The 18,867-nt window shown below is 33.7% G+C and overlaps 1 protein-coding gene across 2 annotated transcripts in view; it reads left to right on the top strand.

Moving 5' to 3' along the window:
• Positions 1-18,867, top strand: part of LOC105320584 (MAM and LDL-receptor class A domain-containing protein 1) — a 55,835-nt gene that overhangs the window by 23,318 nt on the left and 13,650 nt on the right. The window contains exons 14-30 of one of the 2 annotated variants that reach the window (XM_066086290.1): positions 191-336; positions 517-627; positions 1,636-1,724; positions 2,202-2,328; positions 2,465-2,628; positions 3,074-3,155; positions 3,634-3,848; positions 4,366-4,495; positions 4,695-4,864; positions 8,622-8,709; positions 10,241-10,449; positions 10,969-11,098; positions 11,298-11,467; positions 14,421-14,508; positions 15,741-15,865; positions 15,973-16,102; positions 17,904-18,073. In XM_066086290.1, the coding sequence (XP_065942362.1) occupies positions 191-336; positions 517-627; positions 1,636-1,724; positions 2,202-2,328; positions 2,465-2,628; positions 3,074-3,155; positions 3,634-3,848; positions 4,366-4,495; positions 4,695-4,864; positions 8,622-8,709; positions 10,241-10,449; positions 10,969-11,098; positions 11,298-11,467; positions 14,421-14,508; positions 15,741-15,865; positions 15,973-16,102; positions 17,904-18,073 (2,344 nt within the window). The remainder of the gene's footprint in view (positions 1-190; positions 337-516; positions 628-1,635; positions 1,725-2,201; positions 2,329-2,464; positions 2,629-3,073; positions 3,156-3,633; positions 3,849-4,365; positions 4,496-4,694; positions 4,865-8,621; positions 8,710-10,240; positions 10,450-10,968; positions 11,099-11,297; positions 11,468-14,420; positions 14,509-15,740; positions 15,866-15,972; positions 16,103-17,903; positions 18,074-18,867) is intronic. The other variant, XM_066086292.1, reaches the window with a different exon arrangement.

Below are 18,867 nucleotides of genomic sequence, written 5' to 3'. Positions count from 1 at the left end.
ATACACCTACTTTTTCTAAGTATATATGTTTTATTCGATATTTTTTTTGGCCAATATAACAAATTTTTGTTGGCAAGCAAGTCACAAATTCCAAGATTAAGATTATATATAAGATTAAATTGTGTTTATCAGGATATTTGATTAAATGGTTCTGAAAATGGAAGCTTAAGAAGTGTAAGTGTTTTTGTAGACGCTGTGGTCAAGTAAGCAGCGAAACATATTATACAACAATGTCTGGAAACCCTAGCATGATGCTACTCAAGTTTGACAGTGCATTTGCATCCTCTGCCACGGCTGGAAAAGGCTTCAATTTGACAGTTAAATCTGCATATCAAGGTACATAACAGGATACTATGGACTATCTACATACTGAAGATTAGATGGAAGAACTGTAACGTTTAGCTTCTCATTATTGTTAAAAAGACTTTTAAAGAGGAAGTGATTTATTATATGAATAATACAAATGTACCGCGATAAAAGAATACATCTTACAGAAGTATATCTGATTACACTCAGGCTGTGCTGCTGAGCCCTGTATGTACGGTTCGTGTACTCCTGTTGATAACGATAACTACATCTGTTCCTGTATGAGCGGATTTTCTGGAACACACTGTGAAACCTATACAAGTAAGTAGAAGCAAAAGGTGACCGTAGAAGAATGAACTTATCCGTTAAAGGTTAAATGTAAATATGCAAGACCAGCCGACCAAACCCAGAGATGAGATAAGCCTATCGACAATTAATATTTTATGGAAAGGTTAAAGCTGCATGTTCTTAATTTTTGGGCTATTACATCTACCAATCAATTATCTTAGAAAGTAATATGCATTCGTCTATTTACATCAGCGGAATCAGTCTCCTTTCAAAGTTAAAAATTTTCAAAGTAAACAAAAATACGTTGGTTTTTTTGTAAAAACAGTTCATTTGAATGTTTAGAAAAAGGAACCGTTTGGTTTCGTCCCCAAAATGTTATGCATCGATTGAAAACAAAGCAAACTTCAGAAATAATTGTAAACAAAATGTACAAAGGTTTACATTTGATTAGCCAAACCATTATGATTTTTATTTTAACGCTTACACAACATTTGATATAACACTGGTTAATAGGCCTATTGTACTTGCACGATCTTGTTCTTGAAGTACATGTATAAATTGAGTATGCAGAAACAAAACTATTTTAATTTCTTACATTTAACAGAAATTTGATCTCCTGCAATGTGGCATGGAACGCCTGTCGATATCAATGTGCAAAAGACTTTATAACTAAAATACTTTCATCGTTTTAGAATGTTAAAATTTTACCAAATTCGACCAACGTGTTTAGAAAAAAGATTTGAAAAGGTAAAACTTATAAAAGCTCAAGCGGGAATCTAACGCATAACTTAGGAATTCCAAAGTAGTGCACTATCCCATTGCGCTACGCTGTGTGACAATACTACCATAACACCTTAACAAAACAAAATGATATGAAATTGCCAAATACACAATCGGAAAAAATAAATAGATCTATTTCAAGTATATACGGTGATTGTTTTTCTACACGGCTATTTTCCTTAAATGTTGCACACTAGCATGAAAATGTATCGAATATTTGTGTAACAGTCACAATATTTATACAAGAACGTCTATTTGTAGATAATGATGCTGTTGGCTGTGATTTTGAGGGATTGAATTGTCTTTTTGATAACTCTGTGACAAGTACCTACGTTTGGCGTACACATACGGTATTTATAACCACATTGAGTTTTTGTTATTCTTGAGAGATATCAGGCACTGTAAACCAAAAACTATTCACATGCAAGACTCGCAAGAGCTTCGTCGTTGCAGATATTTCTCGCAGTGAATCAAACCTTATCGTATACTTGTTATTACAGCGCGAGTCTGGATACGGTTTGGTCGCAAATATAAATCGTCGCGAACCAGTTTACCGGAAGTAAATTTCGAAAAACAGTTGTCGCGAATAAAATTTGTTTCACATTATTTTGATTTGTATTTTAGCTTCATTTTTACATTCTTCTCTCCGTAGTTGCGAGTGAAAAAAAAAAACATGTTTTCATCAATGATCATCATTATTTAAATGTCAGTATTACCAATATTTCAGCAAAATTTGAAGAGATATTTGTTTAACTACACTTTTCATTTTTAATTTAAATTTTCTGTTCCGATTTATTAATATTATGATAATTCATTCATGTAACAAGGGCAGCACTCCGTCTAGCAATACTGGTCCTTCAAGTGCCAAAAGTGGAAACACGTATTTGTATGCCGAGTCGTCATCACCGGCTGTGCAAGGAGATAGTTTCATATTTGAAACACCGAGTGTTTTAGGTAAAAAAAATGAGTTTCATCCGAACCACCTCCGCATTCAACTATTACATTGAGGCTATTCAAGGTTATGAATTTATTTTGCTCAAGCTAGATTTCTTTAGTAAATGAAATGTCCAGAGTGGGTATTCTTTTGTAGCCGGTCCAAAATGTTTGACCTTTTGGTATCACATGTATGGAGGTTCAATTGGCTCCTTACACGTGAAAGTTAATGGGACTGAGCTTTGGAGTAGATCCGGGGACCAAGGCGATGTATGGCTCAGTGCCGAAGTAAATGTATCGACAACTGCACAGAATTATAAGGTATAAAAATGATAAGCTATGAAATTATTATGTTTGTATGGTTATTAAACATATTTTGATATATTTACATTTGCAAATATGTTTCCTTATATGAACCTGTAGAATAGCAAAAACGTTCAATTCTGTACTGTGAACTTTTGCATGACGTCACAATGTTCATAGCACGCGCTTTTCATTTGTCGGTTGGATAATTGTTAACATAATTCTTGATTATTTGAACAATTCTGAGCAATTCGCCTTTTTCAAACGTAAATATAAGTAACAAACAACAATGTTAAAAAGTTCACCGGGATATGAACTTGGTTGGTACGTGATCAAATCTTCTGAGAAGACATTCGGGCTTCACAGGATTTAATCACGTGACATACCCCTGTTAACTTTTAAAATTGCTGTTTATTTCTTGAATGAGTGTGGATAATATATCTTGTTTTGCTCTGTCTTGCAGCTAACGTTTGAGGCAATCAGAGGTAGCAGTTGGAATGGTGACGTAGCGATTGATGACATCATTCTTACATCTGCTGCTTGTAGTATGCGACCATTTCTCAAATAGTTTTCGGAATAATATTATTTCATCTTCTTAATGTGTCAGACTTGTTTAACAAATTTATTCATATGTTTTAATATTAGATATATTACATAAATATTATAGAAACAAAAACATTTGGTTATAAACTAAAATTAAATATTTTCAAAAACATGCAAATTCTCGTAAAAAATTCATCAAAACTCATTCTAAGTAAATATTTAATGGACGGATTTACGATTCAAGATCTTTTGCATGTATTTTAGAGGCAGTTCATTAAGAAATAAATAGTTTGCACTCTGAATGTTTTTAAAAAGTGTCTTTTTTATTGAATTTGTGTGCTATAAATAGCAATTTTTAAAACATTGTACAGAACTGTAAATACAAGGTCTGTCGAACATGAATTCATGTAGAGCTGCAGCTTTCTAGCTTAACTTAACTTTAGGCAAAAATTCTCTTCACAATGAAGAAATCTTTTTTAGATATTCAAGTATCAACAACATCAACATCAACAACACAGTCTTCAACTGCTGCTTCCACGACAACACAGTCTTCAACTACACAGTCAACAACCACTGTTGCCACTACTACTCAAGATCAATATCATAACCAGGAACTACATTGTACTTTTGAAGCTGGCACATCGTGTTTCCTGAATGATATACAAGGGGATGATTTTGATTGGTCGACTAGACAAGTACGTCCCGACCATAATTTTGTGTGTTTTCTTTTCTTCAGCACATTTATCTGGTATAAAATCATATAACACGTCAACGAATGTTCACTAAATATATTTATTGTACTTTTATTTATTGTTAAATACTGATATCTGATTGGTTAAGACGCAGTTTTTAATCCGTTCTATTACCCTTAGCGTTAGCAACACACTTGGCAACGGGTAACACAAGTAATTGTTACGTGCAAGTAAATTATGCACGTACGGTTTGCCGTAAACTTAACGTCATTTATAAACAAGTCAGTTGTTCGTTAAAAATAATGATAATAATATTGAAATTAAAAACATTAAAGTTTCTATAAAAAGTAACACATTTGGTAAAATAAAATATAGTGCCTGTTTGAAAGGGTAAAATTTATAACTGACACCTCAAAAAAAGCAATCTCTCCTTTGCGTCTGTTCACAATGCTTTTCTCGGGTATGTCAGTTTAAACTGTTACCCTCACAAACAGGCACTCTTTAAATAATGTCCTTACAGGGTTCAACACCGTCTTCAAGCACAGGTCCGACGTCAGCTTACGAAGGACAAACATATTCTTACATCGAAACATCGTCACCAAGAACTAATGGCGATGTAGCCATTCTACAGGGGCCTAGTATCACTACAAGTAGGACTCTATTTATATATTTAAATAAAATCAACTGATTTATTCATGACTTCAAATATTATTCATGAATTCAGCCTTTATAATAACCTTTCGTTAATGTGCTTAGATATTTACATCTGATATTTGACCTCGCCACACACTTATTACTACCTAATCTACCTTTAACTGCCTACAAAATTTCATCTGGTGTGTATTTCAGGTAGAACGTTTTGTCTTTCGTTTGCTTACCATATGTATGGCTCCAACATTGACTCTCTCTTTGTGAATCTGGCATCTCCTAATGGCAACCAGACTTTATTCAGCAGAAATGGTGATGCAGGAGACAGTTGGTTTGTCACATCCATTTCCATTCCGGCTACGAACGGAGAGGTACACACATTTTTTTTCAAAAAATCTTCGAATACCTGTATTTTTTATACATTAGTTTTCTTCATTTGTTACTCTTTCTACAAATGTCCTTTGTTTCTGGATTGTGTTTCTGTTAACTTTCTTAATTTATTAGTACATATAACCACTTAAAACATTCATTTTCATCTGTCAGATAATCTGCACAGGTATCTTCAGTACCATTGTTTAAACGACGCTGCTATATATTCTATAAACAATAACCAATATCAATGAATCAGTTGTGGATGGAGAACAGACTTTTTACCATTTTTTTGCTCACTGCAAGTGTCAGAATATAGGTCATAAATGTCGTGAGCGAAATAACTTTTCCAAAAGTTTGCTTATGTTATAATGTCAACTGGTTCCTTTACCAATTATCAAGAGTTTTCATACATTTGTTAAATTTAAAGTGTATAAACTACGAAATGTGAAGAAAATGGTTACTATTCGAGGCAACTTAAAATTTCATTTTGGTCGATTTACGCATATCTTTTACAACATACACCAAGCATAGCATAGTATTGAAATCTCATACCCTATCATTGGAATCTAAAATCATAAAATTGGAGTCTCATACCATAGCATAGCATATAATACGATCTTAGGTCGGTTTTAAGTGTCTTTATTTAAAAGGATAAAGTTTACATTGCAGATTTGTGGTACACTTTGGCTTCTAATCATTTTACTTCGAAATGTTTTGAACTCCTCTGTGTAAGGAGGCGTTTTTATTCAAATTTCTTAGTATAACATATTAAGCCATCCATTTCAATTTTTCATAGCATAACATACAGATCTCATAGCACTGCTTTGAAATCTCAAACCATATAATTAAAATCACATACCATAGCATACCGTAAAATTTTTAAAGATATGCATGAAATGGCTGTATGAGGTCGTTTTGCACCCTACGCTGAAACCAACTGAATATTTTATATTGCTTTGATATATCTCCCTAACGTGCATATGATTTCGGTCTTATTTTTAACACATGATCCACATACTTCAAGCGATACTCAAAATACATTTGGTGGTCAGTTAAACAAATATTTTCCAATGTTCGTTAAAAAGTGAATTTACATGTATATGTTAAATTTGTATTTAATGTAATCATTGAGCGCAAAACATATATCCATTTGAAATTCGAATAACATTTTACCCCACCTGAACTGAAAACTCGAATGATCTTTTCAGTTCACTTTTTGTCTGGTGCCCTGTCTGTTCATCTGTCCGTTAGTCCTTCTGTAAAATATTTACGTTTTCGACTTAAAGGCCAAATTGAACTAGACTTGGCACAAAGAATTTGTAAGTAAAGGAAACTCAAGCATGAAATAAATAAAATCAAAATACATAAACTTTACTATCCTGAATTTAATATAAATAAATATCTACCCTGTAAATCACAAGATAATCAGTCGCAATCTGCTATATCTTATGTGCATTCAACTTATCCTCTTGATGTCACTAGAAAGAACGCAGAACACAACAGCAATATGAGAACATTAATCTAATGTTCGATTAAGTTTGGATTTTTTAGGTCACCTGAAAAAACTCAGGTGAGGTATTGCTATCCGTTTTCGTCCGTCGTCGTGCATCATGCGACGTGCGTCGTGCGTTAACAATTTTACATTTTTAACTCCTTCTTCAAAAGTACAGGGCTGATTGTTACCATTTTTGATGTGAGGCATTTCTAAGGTAAGAGGAATCTAAATTGTAAAATTCATGGCTCTACCACCCCCGGGGCGGCATGGGTGGGGACAAATATGCAAAAAAAAAGGCCAAATTTTTAAAAATCTTCTCTACTCCCACACATGTAAGGAAAAAACTGTTTGCATAGTTATGATGTCCATGAAGCCCTCTACCAAAATTCTGAAATTCATGGCCCCTGGGTCAGGAGTCCAGGCTCTAGGGTTGGGCCAATATGGCCATATAATAAAAATGTATTATATCTTAGAAAATGTTCTTCTCTACTCCCATATATATTTGATAAAAACTAAATGCTTGATTATGATGTCGATTAAGCCCTATACCTTAAATGTGAAATTCATGACCTCCGGATCAGAGGTTCATGCTCTAGGGTTTGGCCAATATGGCCATATATTAAAAATGTATTTAAATCTTCTCTACTCCCATATATATTCGTTAAAATCTAAATGCCTTGTTATGATGTCCATGAGGCCCTCTATTAAATTTGTGAAATTCATGACCTCTAGGTCAGGGGTTCAGGCTCTAGGGTGGGTCCAATATGGCCATATAGAAAAAATGTTTTTAAATCTTAGTAAATCTTCTTCTCTACACCCATATATATATTTGTTGAAAACTTAATGCATGATTATGAGGCCCTGTATCAAAATTATCAAATCCATGACCCTTGGGGCAAATATGGCCATATAGTGAAAATGTATTAAATCTTAGAAAATCTTTTTCTATACTCCCATATATATTTATTAAAAACTAAATGCCTGGTTATGATTTCCATGAAGCCCTCTACCAAACTTGTGAAATTCATGACCCCTTTATTAGGGGTTCAGTCTCTAGGGTTGGACCAATATGGCCATATAATAAAAATGTTTTAAATCTTAAAAAATTTCTTCTCTACTCCCACACATGTGGGCAAAAAACTGAATACATGGTTATGATGTCCACTAAGTCCTCTACCTCAATTTTGAAATTCATGGCCCCTGGGTCGGGTTCAGGACATGGGGGGAGGGGGCAAAATGGCAATATAGTGTTATTGCATATAATGTTTGAAAATTTTCTTCTCTTTTCTCACACATCTGTATAAAAAACTGACTTATAATTATGTTTACAAGGAATTTTCATGTCCCCTGGAGTATGGGTTTTGACTCTAGATCAGGGCCAAAATGAATGTGTAGGTGTTTATGCATATAATGTTAAAAAATTATCTTCTTTACTCTCACACACCTAAAAGGAAAACTGAATTTATGATTTTGTAGACCAGGTCTTAAAGTTTTTATCTTAATTTTATTATAGGTTTTACAGTTCTTTATGAAAGATTCCAGGCAGGGAGGTGGTCGTCATTACAAATTCATAATTTTTCTACTCCAGAATGAAACCTTATTAAATGCATATATGAGACTCCTGGACAAGTTTGTGCATGGGTTATATGCTACTCAGGTGACCGTTAAGGCCAATTGGCCTCTTGTTTTTTTGGGGGGGGTTTTGCAAACCGAATGTCAAATTACTCTAGGTCAATCTCAAATTAGCAGCCGCTTGTCCGAGTACCACAGGTACCACATAGACACACACAAAACTCTAACAGCCCCTTCCACTTGAATGCAAAGAGGTTCAACATGTCTGAAGATATGTGGTGAATCTGAAACACTTCTGAAAGAGCTCTACTCAACTTCCAAGCAACATATACTAGTAATATGCTGACGAGGTATCACTTACATGAGGGCCTCTATTACTGGTTAGGGAAGACGACTGGTTACCAAAATTATATTCATGACAGTAATCTTACCTCCCTCATAAACACAAATAGATGGAGAGAAGAAAGGATGTCCAAGGATTTTTCAGTTTTAATACTTTTTCAGTTCAAATGATGCACATTTTTACAACAACTCTCCTTCATTTGAAATATATTTCAAGTTCACAAAAACAAATAATTTGCAGTCATGCATTTGCAGCAAATGTCAGTCGTTCTCTTTTTTAAAAAAAATCTTAAATTTTGATATTCAAACAAATCCTTTGAAAAATTTATTTATTTTATTTTTAACAGATTCAGTTTATTGGTGTCCGAGGAAGTAGTTTTCGTGGGGACATTGCCATTGACGATGTTCATTTTTTGGATGGCGAATGCAGCACAAGTCAGTAACAGCAATTCCCTATAGCAGTCTAATTTTTAGTAATTCTCAGCACAAATGACAGACCTTCTTCTTATAATGGTTATCTCATTGTTTAGGCGTTTTTCACGCCAAAGAGTACAATTATGCATGTAACTGTGCATTTTTATTATTTTATTAAGTTCATTACCTATTAAAGCTAAAAAAAAAAAAACACAGGGAAATCTCAATGTTAATGCCAGTTGTCATCGTTTTTACATGAAAAGTTAATGCTATTATAACTGTTTTAGTACATTGTACTTTCATTTTATTCTCTCGTCTTGTTGCATAATTCTATCAACACATTCGTTTCAACAATAAAAGTATTACATATTAGGAAAGCCTACAAAATCATTTTTCATGAGATCTTAGACAAATGATTTTCTTCAATATTATACGGTAAAACGCGGTATAGCGAACACTCTTACAATCAATTAATACTTACAGCGTAGTGACTTTCATTTCCTGTGACTTTCTTACATGTTGTAAATTTGACGGGTATTACAAATGAGGCTTATAACGATGAAAAATTGCATGACCCTAACACTTCGATATAAGCGTGTTTTACTGTACATACTAAGTCGTATACACTGTAAGTAATGTATTTGGTTTAAAAAAAACTTTAAAGACCAATACATGGTACAATATATTCAGAGTCATCCGGGTTTCCATTTTAGACACTAAATAGGTTCTTTTTACGGTTGTCTACTCCTCAGGTCAAAACAATCTTACGTGTAAAGTTTCACAGTCATGAAAAAAAGGACTCGCTCAAAATTTCGCAAATTTTAATTGTTTTTGTTGCTCGATATTTCTTGTTTTTCTTTTTTAAGGCGTCGAGCTAATGCTCGGCAGCCTTCTAGCGATCGTCTGGATTGGCAATCGTCCAAAATTCATAATCTGCACCGCTTTTTAAATGGGCATAAGAAATAAGTTCTTTAAAATGTTAAACGTAAATGTAAGCGATATACATATCTAGTGATTTTCATGCAATAAATAAGCAGGATTATGCAGTTGGTTTGGTCAAGCATTTTAGATAGCACGTGTTGTGGATTTGTTTGTAAACAACCATACCATACGTAATCTTGTTTCAAACGGGAATTGAAATAAATAAAAGTATGTTTTATTATTGTAATTAGGGACACACTGTTGATGTATTCAAATTATGAACCTGTGAAAATTGTTTAAAGCAGAAAGAAAATAGTTTATTTTTAAACTTTGAAATTTCTTTTTTGATTTTTGTAACCATAATGAGTTATTGTATTACAAACGCATCACTACCTATTTTATAAGGAAATAAACTTATTTTTGTTTTTAAAGCAACACAAATTTAAACATAATTTATTTATACGACTATTAGTACAAAAATTCAAATTATTGATATCTTTCTATATACAAGAACATGCCAGCTCGACGCTCGACGATTTTAATTATCAGTATAGTAGTTACGACAGTTAAGTAAGCCTCGTGTTAAAATTTTTAGGATGGATAGATAGATAATGTAGAAATCTTCTTTTAGCTAGTCAAGTATCAACAACATCAACAACACAGTCTTCAACTGTTGCTTCCACGACAACACAGTCTTCAACTTCACAGTCAACAACCACTGTTGCCACTACTACTCAAGATCAATATCATAACCAGGAACTACATTGTACTTTTGAAACTGGCACATCGTGTTTCCTGAATGATATACAAGGGGATGATTTTGATTGGTCGACTAGACAAGTAGGTGCCGACCATAATTTTGTGTTTTCTGTTCTTCAGATCATTTATCTGGTATAAAATCATTTAACCCAACAACAAATGTTCACTAAATATATTTATTATACTTTCATGTTAAATACTGATATTTGATGAGTTAAGACGCAGTTTTTAATCCGTTCTATTACCCTTAGCGTTAGCAAAACACTTGGCAACGGTTAACACAAAGAATTGTTACGTGCACGTAAATTATGCACGTACGGTTTGCCGTAAACTTAACGTCATTTATAAACAAGGCAGTTGCTCGTTAAAAATAATGATAATACTATTGAAATTAAAAGCATTAAACTTTCTATTAAAGTAAGACATTTAGTAAAATAAAATAGATATAATGCATGTTTGAAAGGGAAAAAGTTGAAACTTACACCTCTCGAAAACCATTCTCAACCTCTGCTTTGCGTCTGTTCACAATGCTTTTCTCGGGTATGTCAGTTTAAACTGTTACTCTCTCAAACAGGCACTCTTTAAATAATGTCCTTACAGGGTTCAACACCGTCTTCAAGCACAGGTCCGACGTCAGCTTACGAAGGACAAACATATTCTTACATCGAAACATCGTCACCAAGAACTAATGGCGATGTAGCCATTCTACAGGGGCCTAGTATCACTACAAGTAGGACTCTATTTATATATTTAAATAAAATCAACTGATTTATTCATGACTTCAAATATTATTCATGAATTCAGCCTTTATAATAACCTTTCGTTAATGTGCTTAGATATTTACATCTGATATTTGACCTCGCCACACACTTAATACTACCTAATCTACCTTTAACTGCCTACAAAATTTCATCTGGTGTGTATTTCAGGTAGAACGTTTTGTCTTTCGTTTGCTTACCATATGTATGGCTCCAACATTGACTCTCTCTTTGTGAATCTGGCATCTCCTAATGGCAACCAGACTTTATTCAGCAGAAATGGTGATGCAGGAGACAGTTGGTTTGTCACATCCATTTCCATTCCGGCTTCAAACGGAGAGGTACACATATTTTTTTTTCAAAAAATCTTTTAATACCAGTCTTTTTCATACATTAGTTTTCGTCATTTGTTACTCTTTCTAAAAAATGTCCTTTGTTTCTGGGTTGTGTTTCTGTTAACTTTCTTAATTTATTAGTACATATAACCACCTAAAACATTCATTGTTATCTGTCAAATAATCTGCACAGGTATCTTCAGTACCATTGTTTAAACGACGCTGCTAAATATTCTATAAACAATAACCAATATCAATGAATCAGTTGTGGAAGTTTTTATAGCTGGATGGAGAACAGACTTTTTACCATTTTTTTGCTCACTGCAAGTGTCAGGATATAGGTCATAAATGTCGTAAGCAAAATAACTTTTCGAAAAGTTTGCTTATGTTATAAAGTCAACTGTTTCCTTAAGCAATTATCAAGAGTTTTCTTGATTTGTTAAATCCAAAGTGTATAAACTACGAAATGTGAAGAAAATGGTTACTATTCGAGGCAACTTAAAATTTTCATTTTAGTCGATTTACGCATATCTTTTACAACATACACCAAGCATAGTATAGTATTGAAATCTCATACCCTAGCATTGGAATCTTAAATCATAACATTGGAATCTCATACCATAGCATAGCAAACAATACGATTTTAATTCGGTTTTAGGTGTTTTTATTTTAAAAAATAAATTTCACATTGCAGATTTGTGGAACACTGGCTTCTAATCATTTTACGTCGAAATGTTTTGAACTCCTCTGTGTAAGGAGGCGTTTTTGTTCAAATTTCTAAGTATAACATATTAAGCCATCCATTTCAATTTTTCATATAATAACATACAGATCTCATAGCATTGCTTTGAAATCTCAAACCATATCATTAAAATCACATACCATAGCATACCGTAAAATTTTTAAAGATATGCTTGAAATGGCTGTATGAGGTCGTTTTGCACCCTACGCTGAAACCAACTGAATATTTTATATTGCTTTGATATATCTCCCTAACATGCATATGATTTCGGTCTTATTTTTAACACATGATCCACATACTTCAAGCGATACTCAAAATACATTTGGTGGTCAGTTAAACAAATATAGAGCATTTTCCAATGTTCGTTAAAAAGTGAATTTACATGTATATGTTAAATTTGTATTTAACGTAATCATTGAGCGCAAAACATATATCCATTGATCTTTTCAGTTCACTTTTTGTCTGGTGCCCTGTCTGTTCGTCTGTCCGTTAGTCCTTCTGTAAAATATTTACGTTTTCGACTTAAAGTCCAAATTGAACTAGACTTGGCACAAAGAATTTGTAAGTAAAGGAAACTCAAGCATGAAATAAATAATATCAAAATACATAAACTTTACTATCCTGAATTTAATATAAATAAATATCTACCCTGTAAATCACAAGATAATCAGTCGCAATCTGCTATATCTTATCATTCAACTTATCCTCTTGATGTAACTAGAAAGAACACAGAACACAACAGCAATATGAGAACTTTAATGTTCGATTCAGTTTGGATTTTTTAGGTCACCTGAAAAAACTCAGGTGAGGTATTGCTATCCGTTTTCGTCCGTCGTCGTGCATCATGCGACGTGCGTCGTGCGTTAACAATTTTACATTTTTAACTCCTTCTTCAAAAGTACAGGGCTGATTGTTACCATTTTTGATGTGAGGCATTTCTAAGGTAAGAGGAATCTAAATTGTAAAATTCATGGCTCTACCACCCCCGGGGGGGCATGGGTGGGGACAAATATGCAAAAAAAAAGGCCAAATTTTTAAAAATCTTCTTCTCTACTCCCACACATGTAAGGAAAAAACTGGTTGCATAGTTATGATGTCCATGAAATCCTCTACCAAAATTCTAAAATTCATGGCCCCTGGGTCAATATGGCCATATAGTAAAAATGTATTAAATCTTAGAAAATTTTCTTCTCTACTGCCATATATATTTGTTAAAAAATAAATGCATGATACATTTCATCTCTATAAAAAACTGACTTATAATTATGTTTACCAGGAAGTCCTCTTCTGAGATTTTAATTTTCATGTCCCCTAGAGTGTGGGTTTTGACTATAGGGCAGGACCAAAATGAATGTATAGGTGTTAATGCATATAATGTTAAAAAATTATCTTCTTTACTCTCACACACCTGAAAGGAAAACTGAATTCATGATTTTGTAGACAAGATCTTTAAGTTTTTATATATTTTATTATAGGTTTCACAGGGTTTTTTTTGGAAATATTCCAGGCAGGGAGGTGGTCGTCATTACAAATTTATAATTTATCTACTCCAGAATGAAACCTCATTAAATGCATATATGAGACTCCTGGACAAGTTTGTGCATGGGTTATATGCTACTCAGGTGACCGTTATTCCCAATTGGCCTCCTGGTTTTTTCTTTTCAAACCGAATGTCAAATTACTCTAGGTCAATCTCAAATTAGCAGCCGATTGTCCGAGTACCACAGGTACCGCATAGACACACACAAAACTCTAACAGCCCCTTCCACTTGAATGCAAAGAGGTTCAATATGTCTGAAGATATGTGGTGAATCTGAAACACTTCTAAAAGAGCTCTACTCAACTTCCAAGCAACATATGCTTGTAATATGCTGACGAGGTATCACTTACATGAGGGCCTCTATTACTGGTTAGGGAAGACGACTCGTTATGAAAATTATATTTGTGACAGTAATCTTACCTCCCTCATAAACACAAATAGATGGAGAGAAGAAGGGATTTCCAAGGATTTTTCAGTTTTAACACTGTTTTTCAGTTCAAATGATGCACATTTTTACACCAACTCTCCTTCATTTGAAATATATTTTTAGTTCACAAAAAACACATAGTTTGCAGTCATGCATTTACAACAAATGTAAGCCGTTCTCTTTTTTTAAAATAATCTTAAATTTTGATGTTCAAACAAATCCTTTGAAAAATTTATTTTATTTTTAACAGATTCAGTTTATTGGTGTCCGAGGAAGTAGTTATCGTGGGGACATTGCCATTGACGATGTTCATTTTTTGGATGGCGAATGCAGCACCAGTCAGTAACAGCAATTCCATATAGCAGTCTAATTTTAGTAATTCTCAGCACAAATGATAGACTTTCTTCTTATAATGGTTATCTCATTGTTTAGGTGTTTTTCTGGCCAAAGAGTACAATTTGCATGTACATGTGAACTGTGCATTTTTATTATTTTATCAAGTTCATACTTATTAAAGCTAAAAAAACACAGGGAAATCTCAATGTTAATGCCAGTTGTAATCGTTTTTACATGAAAAGTTAATGCTATTATAATTATTTTACTACAGTGTACTTTTATTTTATTCTCTCGACTTGTTGCATAATGCTATCAACTTATTCGTTTCAACAATAAAAGTATTACATATTAGGAAAGCCAACAAAATCATTTTTCATGAGATCCTAGACAAATGATTTTTCTTCAATATTATACGGTAAAACACGGTATGGCGAACACGCTTACAATCAATTGATGCTTACCGCGAAGTGACTTTCTTTTCTTGTGACTTTCTTACAGATTGTAAATTTGACGGATATTATAAATGAGGCTTATAACGAAAAAAAAATTGCCTGACCCTAACACTTCGTTATAAGCGTATTTTACTGTACATATTTTAGACGACTAAGTCGTATACACTGTAAGTAATGTATTTGGTTTAAAAAACTTTAAAGACCAATAAATGGTACAATATATTCAGAGTCATGCGGGTTTCCATTCTAGACACTAAATAAGTTCATTTTACGGTTGTCTACTCCTCATGTTAAAACAATCTTACTTGTAAAGTTTCACAGTCATGAAAAAAAGGAATCGTCCCAAAATTTCGCCAATTTTATTTGTTTTTGTTGCTCGATATTTCTTGACAGTTAAGTAAGCCTTATGTTAAATTGTTGTAGATAGATAGATGATTGATAGATAGATAGATAGATAGATAGATAGATAGATAGATAGATAGATAGATAGATAGATAGATAGATAGATAGATAGATAGATAGATAGATAGATTGATGGATTCTGTTTTTGTTGACACCCCCCACCCACAGGACTAGTGTTATTTGCCAATTTTCACTGTTTATGTTACTCCATATTTCTAGTTTTTCATTTTCTAAATTGTCTATATCGAGTTTCGACATTTAAAGAAGGTTCGTGTGTAATTTTATTAGCTTTGTATAGATAGATAGATTGATAGAAACAAATAGATAGAAAGATAAATTTTCAAACACTCGGTAAATTATCTACATTTTTGTTTTCGTAGCTTCAACAACCACTGCTGCCACTACTCCTTATTATAACCAGGAACTTCATTGTACTTTTGAAAATGACACATTGTGTTTCCTGAATGATATACAAGGGGATGATTTTGATTGGTCGACTAGACAAGTAGGTCCCGACCATAATTTTGTGTTCTGTTTTCTTCAGATCAATTATCTGGTGTAGTGCTATGAAACACAGCAACACATGCTTAAGAAAGATATATGTCCTTACAGGGTTCAACGCCGTCTTCCAGCACAGGTCCGTCGTCGGCTTACGAAGGAGAAACATATTCTTACATCGAAACATCGTCACCAAGAACAGAAGGCGATGTAGCCATTCTGCAGGGCCCAAGTATCACTACAAGTAGGACTCTATAAGTTTAAGGTCACCTGAGTTACTCAGGCGACCTATTGCAATTGGTCTTCGTCCGAAGTCGTTCGGTGTGCGTCGTCCCTCGTCTGTTTCCCTTTAAAAAATTTACATTAGAAACTTCTTGAAAACTACTACTTTTGCCAGTACTGAATAATAACTGACTGCATATAAAGAAATATGTTGCCTTCTATCAACATTTTAAATTTAATCGTTTCCCAATATAGGGATTTGAATCTAGGGGTTTCTAAATGCATGGTGTGACCAAAATGGTCATTTGTTGTTATTGTATTTAATGTTTTGAATACAAAGTTCAACTGGCACAAAATAAAAACTGACTGCATATTTAGAACAAAAAACATTAAGCTTTCATCTTTAATAATATTTCATGTCACCTACATGTGAGGCAAGTGTTATGGCTGAGTGGGAGGGGGTATATAAATGTATTTGTCTTAATTTTTTATTCTGCTAATAATTTCAATGAAAGAAAATATAAGGAGTAAATCCACATAATGAGACAAGGTAGAGAAAGAAGCTGCCTATTAGAGTTCAGATATTGTGAAAGCATTTGATAAGAATTAAGGCAGTTAATGGAGTTATCTTCCCTTGCTTCTTCATAATGGAGTTATCTTCCTTTGCTTGTTCATATTTAGTAAGTAATTAGTAAATATAATGTTGTTAAAAAGGTGTATGATCAAAAGAGTAGTGCAGATCTTTTTTATCATTTGAAACAAAAACAGTTTTTGAATTTCTAAACAAAAAGACTTGTTAATAGTAAAGTAATAATTTGCTAACCAAAATTACCGATAATCAGTCATGTAAATATTTTTTTTTTAAATGCCAAAATGCATGGGAGTTGGGATTAATTAAATGAATATCTGCTTTCCCTCGGACTGAAATGTCACACTTTCATTGGTTTAAACATAACACGTGATTGCCTCATATATCTCTTTATTTGTTCGGAGAGAAACAATATTACGCAATATTGCCGTCATTGGTAGACGCTTCACTTACTCATTTCGACATTTCATAGTATTTAATACATAAACCGCATGCCGTAACTTCTCAAAGTATTTGGAGTAGTTGCCCTTTGAAATTCTTTAAAATTAGAGTAGTTGCCCTTAGAATATTGATGTCACATTGTTTTGTCTCGAGCAGAACAAAATGGCAGCGTCAAACCTCTGCAGAGAAAGGGAGAAACATTTAAAATTGAATAGCAACAAAACATTGTAAGTAAACATGGATGAAGCAAAGATTTTTAAAGAGTATTTGAAAGGTGAGATTGAAAATTTTAAAGAGTTTAAATGAGTTAAATTGGACAAGATATTAGGCATCCTGTACATGGCTTTGCGTAGATCATCGCTATTTGTGATTATGTCGCTTGAAAGTCCTCGGGAAAAACAAAACACTTATTAGGTTAGTTACTGACTCAGTACGGAAATATATTGGGTTGATCAATCTCATAGACGGCTCGGTTCGCCTCGCCATCTATGAGATTGATCAACCCAATATATTTCCATAGTGAGTCAGTAACTAACCTAATAAGTAATAATGAGACTCCTCGACAAGTTTGTATATGGGCTATAGTACTCGGTGACCGTTGAAGACTACTGGTTTGCTGTTAAAGATAGAATCAACTCATCAGACATTTCTGACTACAAACAGTTACATGTATGATAATTATATCTTTAATGTCTTTTCGATCTGTTCATCTGCTATTTTACTCTCATCACACACTATTTACTTCTTAATCTACATAAAACTGTCTACCCAAATTGTTTAATGTGAATTGTAGGTAGAACTTTCTGCCTTTCGTTTGCTTACCATATGTATGGCTCCAGCATTGGATCTCTTTATGTGAATTTAACATCTACCAATGGAAGCCAGACTTTATTCAGCCAAAATGATAATACAGGAGACAGTTGGTTTGTCACATCCATTTCCATTCCTGCTTCAAACGGAGAGGTACACATATTTTTTGACTTAAGTATGCTCGAACATCGGTATTCATCATATACAAGAACTTTTTTAGCTCACCTGAACCGAAGGTTCAAGTGAGCTTTTCTGATCACCCGTTGTCCGTCGTCCGTCCGTCCGTCCGTCCGTCCGTCTGTCTGTCCGTCCGTCTGTAAACTTTTCACATTTTCAACTTCTTCTCAAAAACCACTGGGCCAAATTTAACCAAATTTGGTACAAAGCATCCTTATGGAAAGGGAGTTATAAATTGTAAAAATAAAGGGCACAGCCCTTTTCAAAAGGGAGATAATTGCGAAACAGTAAGTATAGGGTGCATGTCTTTAAAAATCTTCTTCTCAAGAACCACTGCACCAGAAATGCCAATATTTACACAAAAGCTTGTATATATAGTGAAGATTCTAAATTGTAAAAATCGTGACCCTCGGACCAAAACTGGGGCCCCAGGCGGGGTTCAAAGTTTAACATAGAAATACATAGGAAAATGTTTTAAAAATCTTTTTCTCAAGAACCACTGCACCAGAAATGCCAATATTTACACAAAAACTTGTATATATAGTGAAGATTCTAAATTGTAAAAATCGTGACCCTCGGACCAAAACTGGGGCCCCAGGCGGGGTTCAAAGTTTAACATAGAAATACATAGGAAAATTTTAAAAAAAATCTTCTTCTCAAGAACCACTGGACCAGAAATGCCAATATTTACACATAAGCTTGTATACATAGTGAAGATTCTAAATTGTAAAATTCGTGACCCTCGGACCAAAACTGGGGCCCCAGGCGGG

The sequence above is a fragment of the Magallana gigas genome, chromosome 5 (genome assembly GCF_963853765.1).
Source record: "Magallana gigas chromosome 5, xbMagGiga1.1, whole genome shotgun sequence".
In the NCBI taxonomy this organism is placed as follows: Eukaryota; Metazoa; Mollusca; class Bivalvia; order Ostreida; family Ostreidae; genus Magallana; species Magallana gigas.
Note: the sequence above shows the minus strand (reverse complement) of the source record. Positions and strands in the feature narration are given on the sequence as shown.